At 36.3% G+C, this 12,223-nt stretch overlaps 1 protein-coding gene across 1 annotated transcript in view; it reads right to left on the bottom strand.

The window, feature by feature from the left end:
* SBK2 (SH3 domain binding kinase family member 2) overlaps positions 1-2,373 on the bottom strand; it is a 10,719-nt gene extending 8,346 nt beyond the window's left edge. The window contains exon 1 of the mRNA XM_029283637.1: positions 2,199-2,373. Within this exon, the coding sequence (XP_029139470.1) occupies positions 2,199-2,364 (166 nt within the window). The 5' untranslated portion in view covers positions 2,365-2,373. The remainder of the gene's footprint in view (positions 1-2,198) is intronic.
* Between the last annotated feature and the right edge of the window lie 9,850 nt (positions 2,374-12,223).

Raw genomic sequence — 12,223 nt, 5'->3', positions numbered from 1 at the left:
TCCCCCTAAAAATTTGTTAAAACACCCCTGTAAAAACATTCTCAATTTGAATAATTTAAGCAGTTTTTTGTTGCTGCCCGCTGCATGCCACCTCAGGAAATCGTGGTTGATTTTTTCTTTGTAACAATGATCTGGTGGCTTTTGATAACAAATTATTTTGTATACACCACAAGCCATTGTAGGATATTGTCTATTAACAGAATTGCACAAGATATTGGAGAAGTATCATTAATCCAAATATCAAAAGTTGGAAATCTGCTATTGATCAATTTTCAAAAAGATTATTATTTTTACTAATCAAAAACTATGTTTCCCTTTGGTGTAAGATTCATATTTAGAAAATATAGACAATTTGTATGCAAAATTTACTACATTGTTACTAAATGTATAAGTGATCATGGTTTGTATCAATTTAGCTTGTTAATTTTTGAAATATTTTATTTCTTATTTTTCTTTTGGTATTATAACTTAATCATTAATGTGTTAGATGTATGCATATTATCACTTTTAAAATTTGTCTTTGCATATTGTCTTCTCTGTATTTCTGTAGACCCACAAACACACACAGAGAGAAAAACATACATATAGTGCATACATACATACTGTATATGCATCTAAGGGCTCAGATTGTAGGCAGAAACATGCAGAACTCTGAAGAATTCTGGGAATTGAAAGTCACACATGTGAAAGCTGCCAAGTTTGAAAACACTGATATAGGGTCACTAGCATCATCATCATAATAATAATAATAATAGGAGGAAGAGGAGGAGGAGGAGGAGGAGGAGGAGGAGGAGGAGATCGCACAGACTGACTACAAGCAGTGGCATGACAAAGTAGCAACAATGGTGCATTGGAAGATCTGCAAAAAATATCATTTGCCTGTAAGCAAGAACTGGTAGGATCATAAAATAGAGAAAGTCATAGAAAATGATAAAGTTAAATTGCTCTGGGACTTCAGAATTCAAACAGACAAGCACCTGCAACATAACACCCCGGACTTAACAATTGTCGATAAGAAAGACAAAAAAGTCTGGATAGTGGACGTGGCAGTGCCTGGAGACAGCAGAATAGACGAAAAAGAACTAGAGAAGATAACAAAATACAAAGACCCACAAATAGAAATAGAAAGACTGTGGCAAAGGCAAGCAAGGATAGTTCCAATAGTAATAGGCGCGTTGGGTGCAATCCCAAAACAACTGGAGCACCACTTGAACAACATTGGCATTGACAAATTCACCATTAGTCAATTGCAAAAGGCGGCCTTACTAGGAACTGCTTCCATCCTGCGACGATATCTGTAATACCATCAAACATCCACATCTGCCTATCCCAGGTCCTTGGTAAGGACTCAGTAGGTAGACAAAAATGCCAAATCAAGTCTGAACATCTGGCTGATTGCGATGATCAATAATAGGAGGAGGTGGAGGGGAGGGGAAGAGGAGGAGGAGGAGGAAGGGACCTGCTCAGGCAGGAAACCCTATACCATTTCAGACAAATGGCTGTCCAGTCTCTTCTTAACAACTTCCAGTGTTGGAGCATTCGCAGCTTCTGGAGGCAGATTGTTCCACTGATTAATTGTTCTGTCAGGAAATTTCTCCTTAGTTCTAGGTGATATGAATGAATCAATCTGTTTTTCTCAAAAGCAACTATAATGGAAACTATTTTTCATTGAAACTTAATATCTGACTGTTATTCAGCTGGGAATCAAAATACTATTAACCAGTATGTCAAATCAGTATAAAGCAGGACAGCCTAACCTGAAACTCCAGCATTTCATATACTCTCCATAGCTTTGGATATAGCCCTTATCGTTCACCTCAATCAAATTTAAAATTTTCAAGTGGTAGAAGGAAGACATTTTAAGAAAATGTAATATAATTGTACTAGATATATTTAATTACATTTTATTTTTTGATTTCTCCATTCATCTTCATGTCCTGGCTCCTACTAGTCCTGCATTCAAAAAACCTCCTCAGAAAGTGGGAGACTGTGAGTTCTAGTCCCACTTTAACCATGGGTGACTTTGGGCCAGTCCCTCTTTCTCAGCCCTTGTTGTGGGGGTAATAAGAGGAGAAAAATGGGTTGTGGATATGTTATTTGTAAAAATAATAAAGGTTGGAAATAAACAAAGAAATAAATTTAAAATGGTTTAGTTGGAAAGAGAGTGGGATTGTTTGACCATACAAGACAATCTTTACCTCTTTGCCTGTGCATCACCAGGACCACCTGGCCATATTTCCCCTTGCCCAGCTCCTTGATGACTTGGTAATGTTCGGTTACTTCCATGTGCACCAGGCTCTGGGCAGTGATCTCCAACATGTCTGTGAGACGAGCCTGTGCCTCCATCCCCAAGGTACGATTCATGATAAAAGCCTAAAAGAAATACAAAGAAGTTGGTGAGTATATCTTATTGCAACAGTATAGGAAAATGGCCTCAAAGAATAAGGAATCGAGATGCTGCTTAGGGAATCATCAGACGAGAGAGAGAGAGGAGGCTCCAGTGCCTTAATGGTCAGAGAAGAATTAGACCCATCCTAATTCACCAGACAATTAAAGTGACAGTCGGAGATTTGTATTTGACTTAAAAATTTGATGTCAACCCTCTCAGGTAAACCATACAAGAAACATGACTAGATGAGTTAATTGTGCTTCATTGTTAATCTACATTAACAGTATTTTGCAACACTGAAATCTGCCATCACTTTTAACAGTTTTAGTTTGTAGTTTTTATTCATAAACTCTGCATGCTCCAATGTGCATCATAATATGAAATAAGAAGTATTTTAATTTTCCTTGTAATTATAATTGTCTTTATATCTTTTTACTTGCATTCAGTCCTACAGAAAGCAGAGTTACAAAACGGCAAAATAAACAGAGTTTCCCCTTCCATGTTCTGTGTATTAAGAACATTAATGGCACATAATGGAACTCAAGTGAAGTATGGTCAGTTATCACCCATGAAGCCCAAAAAGTCTTTCTTTCAAGTCCTTTTTTTCGGACATACAGATTTACTATTGTTGTTTTTTTGTTTTAATATTAACAATAATAATAATAAAGTTGGAAGGGACCTTGGAGGTCATCTAGTCCAACCCCCTGCTCAGGCAGGAAACCCTATACCATTTCAGACATATGGCTGTCCAGTCTCTTCTTAAAAACTTCCTGTGTTGGAGCATTCACCACTTCTGGAGGCAGGTTGTTCCACTGGTTAAGTGTTCCAACTGTCAGGAAGTTACTCCTTAGTTCTAGGTTGCTTCTCTCCTTGATTAGTTTCCATCCGTTGCTTCTTGTCCTGCCTTCAGGTGCCTTGGAAAATAGCTTGACTTCCTCTTCTTTGTGGCAGCCCCTGAGGTATTGGAACACTGCTATCATGTCTCCCCTCGTCCTTCTCTTCATTAAACTAGACATACCTAATTCCAGCAGCCTTACCTTATATGCTTTAGCCTCCAGTCCCCTAATCATCTTTGTTGCTCTTCTCTGTACTCTTTCTAGAGTCTCAACATCTTTTTTATATCGTGGTGACCAAAACTGGATGCAGTATTCCAAGTGTGGTCTTACCAAGGCATTGTAGAGTGGTATTAATATTTTGCGTGATCTTGATTCTATCCCTCTGTTAATGCAGCCTAGCACTGTGTTGGCTTTTTTGGCAGCTGCAGCACACTGCTGGCTCATATTTAAATGATTGTCCACTAGGACTCCGAGATCCCTCTCACAGTTAGTACTATTGAGGAAGGTACCCTCTATACTATACCTGTACATTTGGTTTTTCTTGCCTAAATGTAGAACCTTACTTTTTTCACCATTGAATTTCATTTTGTTAGATAGCGCCCAGTGTTCAAGTCTGTCCAGATCCTCCTGTATCCTAAGCCTGTCTTCTGGAGTGTTGGCTATTCTTGCCAGCTTGGTGTTGTCTGCAAATTTGATGATTTCCCCATCTATCCCCTTGTCCAAATCGTTGATGAAGATGTTGAAGAGCACTGGGCCCAGAACAGAGCCCTTGGGCACCCCACTACACACTTCTATCTTAACTTGCGTTTCTATTCTGTTTTTTATGGCACTATTTTTGGTAGGTTGGTCTGTTTTTTCCTTTTGTGTAAAGACAGATGCAAAAAACGAATTAAATAGTTCTGCTTTCTCCCTGTTGCTTGTCATCTTCTTGCCACTTTCACCCACTAATGGACCAATCATTTCCTTCACTTTTTTCTTGTTTTTTACATGTTGAAAGAAGCTTTTTTTGTTATTTTTGACTTTGGTCGCAAGCCTTAGTTCATTTTAAGCCTTAGCTTTCCTCACTTCATTCTTGCAGGCTCGGGCTATTTGCTGATATTCTTAGTTATGTGCCCCTCTTTTCACTTTCTATACTTGTCCTTTTTATCTTTCAATTTATCAGAGAGTTCTTTATGCAGCCATGCTGGTTTCTTTTGAGAGCTGTTATTTTTCCTCTTTGCTGGTATTGTGCTGGACTGGGCTTTTATTATCTCACTTTTTTGTTTTTGTTTTGTTCCCTGCTGCTACTTTTTGCCCCAAATTGTATTTACAGCTTTATAGATTAGAAAAGAAAAGTGAGATTTATTTATTCTGCACTCAGTACCCCAAGAATGAAATCTATCTGGGACTATGAGACTTAACATGGATATTGCATGTTTTCATTAAGCTTAGATTTCTTTGGCAATACAAGAGGGAAAGAACGTTGATACGCTCTTCCAACTTTCCAGCACATTGTATCTGCTTTCAATGTAGTCTTACTTCAAAAGAGGCAATAAATAGGGTCATACTACAGCTACAGAGGCCTCTGGGAAACCTGACTCATGACCAAAAGAGGAGAGCACCTTTCCTTCATTCTCCTTGTACATGTGCAGGCTATTTGCTACAGATTGACCAACAACAATTTCAGGGGGGGGGGGAAACCCTTGCAATTGACAAACATACACAGTTCTCCTTAACTTGATCTCTTCCTTTTATGTTGAAAGATGTAATCTTTGTAAAACTTGGTAAACTTCAGTTTTAAGTTTGGAAAGGGAAAAGGCATTGCCATTTTTTCCATATGAATGCGACTTTCCTATCTAAGAGGTGAATCATTATTTTTCACTATGAAGTTAACCAATATATATAGGACTTGGTGAATCAATACAGGAATTTAATTAAGTTAGCCAGTCTACTGTACTCAGTTAGTGAGCCTTTACTGTGAAGCTTAAGTCTTTCAGTTGTTTTCCTAGTGTCCAAAGCAATGCAATAGCAATAATAATGGAAATGCATTGGTGGTGTGTTTAGAGGTGACCTTGATTTCCTTGAAGGTTTTTGTCCCACAATCTCTATGTGCCAATCCTGGGAAGCTTGATATGCAGGTAGCTGATTTCATGCACCTATACATGAACCAAAACTACAATCCTTCCTTCGTGTTTTTAGAGCACCATGTCCCATGGGTGGTCTCTCCCTCCCCTCGTCCCCATTTCACACATGCAAATCTCATTCCAAATTTAGCAAGGCAGAATTTAGCAGGTTCGTTAAGTATATCATTTTCCCTAAGTAATGCCATTTGCAAAATTTTGTCCTAGTTACAGAACTGTGAAATCTTGGAATGAAGAGTGGAAAATATTTCAGGGCTGGCCTTTTTTAGGCATTCTCTTGCTTCTCTTCAATTTTGGGGTAGCAAAATCATTGCAAACTGGCCCGATGTCATGTTCTTTATTGCATTTCTAGTGACCCACTGAAAATTGACACAGTCACTTTCAGCCTCCTTACTTAATTAATGCCAATTTGCCTGGCTTCTGATTTCATGCCAAATGTCCTGTCCTACATGCTGTAAGGGTTATGGGAATTTGGGGCTCAATCCAAGTGATAAACTCCTAAAACACTTTAGAGAATCATATTTAAACTTTTTTTACCTAAGGAGAAAGTATTTTGTACAAAGGCTCCTAGTTAATCTCTATTATCCATGAATACTTTTCAGATTTTTTTTTCATAGGGACAATGTTGCAGAAATAATTCTCCATTGAGATATATGTTATTGTTCTTGCTATATGTTCTTGCTGTTCTTATGAACAGTCCTTATTTGTTTGTTCCGCCTAGTAAATATCACAAATAAATGTCATAATATAAATGTCAAAACTTACAGCAATTTTATAGATAGTTATGAATATTGCATCTTTAAGTGTTAGACAAATGAAGTGTCTTGCCCCATTAAATACTTGGAAATGGTGGTACCTCCAATTTCCAGGGATAATGGCAATTTGAAGATAGCACCACAAAAAATTGACCCAACTGCCATAGTCTAATGAAAAAATGGTGACTACTGTGGTTCATTGTAATTTTTCTCCAGACAAAGAATAGACTTGAGATCTTCCACAAGCGCCCCCGGGCAGTTGTTCCTCCCAAGGAGATTGTAAGACATTGGTCTGCAAGATTCAGAGCCCTGGGAGATGAGGGAATAACTATCTTGTTCAACCGTGTTTGACACCTTTAAGTGGATCCTGGATTCTCAGAGTTCTTTTTCATCACTTTTAGAAATTGCTTGTTATCTGCTTTTCAGCTATTAAGACCTTTGGATTAACAGTTTTTACATCACTGGCTGAGTGATGTAAAAGCAGTAGGGTGATAAAAATTTTGATTTTAGAAAATTACAAATCCAGATAAATTTGAAATAAGATTTTGGAATTAAAAATAAGAATGCTTTTCACAGGAAAATACCTTTTCCTTAATGTTTTAAATATAGGTACATAATAAGATAATTGGCCACTAAGATAAACTAGAAAGAACTAAAGATTAAAATTAAAAGAGAAGAACACTTACATTTAATTTACAGATACAGAATGAAGAAAAATACTTTAACATTGGACATATTGAAGGATACTGTTGAATGATGAAGGCAGAACTTAACTTTTGTTAACTCTTAACTCTTAGTGATTGCTGTACAGATAGACTGCATTTAAACAATGTTATGGAAGAGGAACAATTTTAGCTGATTAAATTGAGAATGATCTGAAAGGGGATTTTAAAATGACAGACTAAAATAATGATTTGGACAAAAATGTTACACTGGAGTCACTGAAATCAATGGATGTTGTAATGTTTGAAAGGGATATACAAATAACAAACGAAGAGAGTGACCTAGATAATTTGTTTATATTGGATTTACAAAAGAGGCTTGTTAAAGCATTGAAGAATTTTGTGAAAATGAACAAATTAAAACAAAGTTAGTTTATTATTTGATCAAGACTAAAATAAATATGTTTATCTGGTAACCTTAATGGATTTCTTTTTGCTGAAAGCCTTGTTGAATAACATATTTGAGAGTATCTCTTTATTCTGAACTTCTAAAAGAAAGCTAGATGTGAACTTTGCTGATCCCTTCTCAGAATAAAGCTATCTATTTTGTACATCTATTTTCTAGCCCAACCATATATATATATTGTAAATTTCTAATTTTGGATTTAAGACACTGAGCTCTATGGTGAACAATCTGTGATCACACGTATATGCAAAAGAAATGTGCATTTCACATACATGAACTTGAGATAAAAATGGTTTTTGTGCAATATTCAAACAAGACAAATTCAGCTTACAAATCCATTCTTCCCTTTTGAATGGACAGCATTATCTGAATCTGTGGCACATATTACATGCAATTTTATTTCCCAACTTTGCTTCAATTTGTATCGGTTCCTTCATTGCAAAAACTTGTACAGTATGTGGCAATGCATGTATAGCTGCATAGAATTGACAAACTTGCAAAATTCTTAATTTCCTCTTTTTTAAGCAACAGGGGAAAAATCAGTAAGAAGGGGGCAAATATACATTCCTTTTTTAAACAGTATTTCAAAAAGGCCAGGTTTGGTTTTAGACTTATATGGAGCTGTTATAGCTTCAGTTGCAATGCATTGCCATTTTTGTGACAGAAGGAGGACATTATTAAATATTTCTAAATTATTAAATGTGATTGGATTTAAAATGATTCAAATTTAGTAATTAGCTATTTAATAAATACATTTATATCTTAGTATAAATTAAATTGCATTTTGAATTCACCTTTTTCTTCTTTTTTCTTTTTCTTTTTCTTCTGAGCCCACCTACATTATGCAGTTGCTCTAGGACTTCAGGATCTTTGCACCTATTCTATCTCAAGCCCAAGAAAAGGAAAATAATACCTTTGAAGTTACAAAAAAAATTTTATCCTATTATCCTATTTTTCCAGTAGATTTTATTTTATTTTATTTATTTTATTTTATTTTGCCTAGAAGGCTTAAAAAAACATACATCTTTGGGCTAAAGGTTGCCAAATTAACACTGAACACTGGGATAAATAAGAAAGATTTCCATGTTACACTTTGTTTTACCCTTCAGCATTGGAAAATCCTTGAAGTCAGATTCCAGTCCGTACTATTTGTGATTGCTTGTGCTATCTTCACCTTTTTCACCTATTTTTTTTTCTTTTTTTTTTTAAAATGAACCAAAACCTTCTCAGCTTATTTCTGGCCCATGAAAATAAACATGAATAATCAATGCATTTTTGAAAAAATACCTGGGGAATTATTGTTGTTATTGTTTTAAAAAATGGGGATTTCTGGAGCCAGAATAAAATAAAACACCATATATCCCCTCTCATGCACTACTGAAATGTTTCCTGTGCGTTTTAGTAATAACAAAGTAATTGCTTCCTATTAACCGCAGGTGACATGACATGTTATATGATATATAAGTTGGTCCGCGTCTAAAACAAATTTTCCTCACCCAGTCCTTACAATTTTTTGTTTTTTAATACTGTGGTTGGTATGAGAGAATTTTTTTAACTAACAGGGTAAAATTCAGCCTAAAGTACTCATTCTTAGTACTGAAATACTGAATAAAATTGGATTTCTAAAGTCATTTCAGAAAACTAGTATTTGAAAAGGTCAAATGCTTGACTTCTTCAAGTATGTCTTGACCCAAGATCTGTAAGGAGCTGTGAATAAAAATGGAGGAGTTAAAGGCATTGTGATTGACATAGAGTAAGGACAGTGGTTCTTTAACAAGAATGTTGTGAGAAAGAACATCCCTGGGTTATACAGGGTCACCATTAATTATCTGCAATTCTCTTTCCTCATAAACAATTCTGATTAAATTATAATTAACAAGATACCAGGGATTTATTTTACCCAACCAACTGACATATGCATCAGCCCTTAAGGCCCGATTCACACAATAGCTCTGAGCAACACCAGCTTTTCCTGAATTAGCAATGATGATCTAGCCAGGTGCTTTTTGTCAGTATCAAGTCATTATTTCCCAGACCATATTTCTCACATTTAGCCATCCATATCAGCAAGAATATTGTTCTGAACTGATTCATAAACTAATTCATATGGTTCAAATGTCTGATGATGTGCTGCACATCAGTCAAAAAAAGGTGTATGGAACAATGTGATAAAATTATAAAACAAAATGAAAAATAGGCATACCGTATGTATTCTAGAAGAAGCCTTTATTAGATCTGCTATCCTGTTTTAATTCAAATGCTGCCTTGCTTTTAAATCAAATGCCCATTCGTCTACTAAATTTTTGGTTATTATATTTCTATATTCTGATTACTAGCTATATATTTACTATAATATATATGGAACCAATTGGTTGCTTGATGCAAAAATTTAACAGACTATTTGTACAAAAGTATTGAAACTTTTTGATAATTCTCAATTTTAGCATTACAAAATTTCCAAAAATATGAGAGTTCCTTAAGTGTGAAGCAGCCACTGAGAATGCCATTTTATACTTGGTTAATGATGGGAAAATATAATGATTAAGCAACTTCTTTATATTTACATTAATGTTCTACTATTACTGGGCACTGTGTTAGACAGACATAAGGCAACATTCATTGAGAGCACTGAATGTATGAAAAAATCCTTCCCATATTCATGCATTTTGCCCAAAGTCCCAATTTTTGTAAGCCATCTCTATGTAAAAGTAGACATTGCAAGAAACTGTTGCTTTTCTGTATTTATTTTTCCAATCTTCCCCATGTTATACAGTATATGTGATCTTATACCATTGCTCTTTACTGTTAATTCTGCCATTTATTGTCCAGGTGTGCTGCAGGTTGCAACAAAGAAACAAAATGACATCTCAATGCTTTATATGTGGCACCACAAAAAAATATAACTCAGAGCAGTAACCGATAAATGATTGATTTATTGGAATTCAGCATTAAGCCATTCATCCACACCTGCCCATTTCTGTCCATTTTTTCTTCTGCCTGTTATTTTTTACATCCTACGTGCCTGGATGAGAGCCAAAACCATTTTTTAACAAACACTTTCTGACAAATATGCAGTATCAATAATAGATATATCATTAGACATCAAAAGTCAAACCCTATGTGCTAACTTTGATTCCTGCCTGGAGACATTAGTTCACTCTTCCATACACCATACTCTTTTGCAAAATATCATATGTGCATTAATTTACACACACAAACAGTTATATGAACAATCCCCCTTGAAGATTGTCCTGTCAGGACCCCATCTTTGCAGCCTAGGTAGAAGACTCCTCACCACGGTAACTGGCACCACAATGGCATCGAGAACTTACCCACTTCCTTTTGTGCTGAAGGACCTCTGGGGTGTCCAGTCTCTCTCTCTCTCTTGCTTCTGTTGCTGTCTAATGAGGCTATGTGAAGTGCAGCTGGGGTGTCTGCTAGACATTACTGGTATAAGTGTGACGCTCCGCCTCTTCTCCTGTGCCACACACCCTACAGAGCTGAAGTTTGAAAAGGGGGATTGGTTGAAGTGCAAGGGAAAACTCATCTATCTTTCCCGGACAGATGAAAGAGTGAGCATGCCAGACAGCCCGCTCTACTCTGTTGCATTCAGCCCTAACAATGACATCTGCCAATATAAGTAATCCTCAGCAAGATATTGGACTCCTCTTTCTGGGACTTCAATAGCCTTTCACTTCTCTCCCATGCTCCTCGGCCATGCCCCATAATCCTTCATCTTGTACTTGTGATAGAGTGACATCCTGTGTCCATGTCTTTTCATTACATGGGGGGATTGGGGGAAAGAACATGAGGGTACCCCTTTCTGAACCCCCTTTGCCTGTTTCTTTTTCACATTGTTCATGCTCTTTGTGCCCCAGCTTGTTCTGGTCTTATGGCTGCCAACAACCTGCCATTCATCAATGTGAATCCCATGGAAATCAGGTTGTTATGGCATGCATCACATCTACAAACATCAGATCATTTCTCATGTAAGAACATTTCTAGATGTCTACAATGCTAATTCAGGAGTTCTCTAGAGGAAATAGTCTGAACTAAGTAGCTTGGAGTTTTTATCATTCAGAACAAAATAGATTTTATAAATAAATATAAAAATTTAAATAAATATAAATTAAATAAATAAAGTAAAATGGAAGCAATTAGAAAAGATTATTGCACTTATGAATTTGAAGAGTTGTACTGAAGAATTAACCATATGTTAAAATGGGATTTGTCGATGAAAAGAACTGGCAAGAGATTCAGGATCAACAGTTTATCACAAAAGGATAACAACAGGCAGAGAAACCTGAAAATTAAAAGCCAGAAAAAGAATGCATGAACAACCAATCACACAACCAACTGATCACACTGGCATGCAAGACATTTATAAACTAAGGAAAATAGGACAAGAAAATCTTGCTGATGTGGTGTTACCTAGTCTGGTAATGAAACATTCACAAACCAAATTGAAACAAGCTTGGAGAGCAAACCACTGCCAAAAGAATGTAGTTCTCTAATTGGATTAATGCAGCATGTATGAAGATGCTGAGAAATTCTGACATAAAGATGCACACCCCTTTCTACCAATAGAAATGTATATCTGCAGCTCAAGATTGAACTGTGGAGTCCTTGATGGTCTCTGAACTTGGTTGTTTTCTTGCAGACACTTCATTAGTCTCGCTAGGTAATGTTACCTAGCCAGATAATCAAACGGCTGCAAGGAAACAAGCTCAGAGACCACCAAGGATTCCACAGATAATAAAGCTTTGGGGGGAAGTCCATGAATTTATTTGTCACTTTCATATACTTTAGTGGTAGGCTCTGCTTCTTTAGAATGCAAGTGGATTTCAGGACTTTACTTCCTACTTTTTCTACCACTCAATTGGCTATTTCAGTTCTTTACCTGCCATTTTCTCTTTTTCTGTTGGAAGTTGCACTCTGTGGTTGTACATCATGTATTGCCAGCCCTTGATTTAACTGCCAGATGTCCTGAGGGCA

The sequence above is a fragment of the Protobothrops mucrosquamatus genome, unplaced genomic scaffold, assembly GCF_001527695.2.
Source record: "Protobothrops mucrosquamatus isolate PMUCROS unplaced genomic scaffold, P.Mucros_1.0 scaffold160, whole genome shotgun sequence".
In the NCBI taxonomy this organism is placed as follows: Eukaryota; Metazoa; Chordata; class Lepidosauria; order Squamata; family Viperidae; genus Protobothrops; species Protobothrops mucrosquamatus.
Note: the sequence above shows the minus strand (reverse complement) of the source record. Positions and strands in the feature narration are given on the sequence as shown.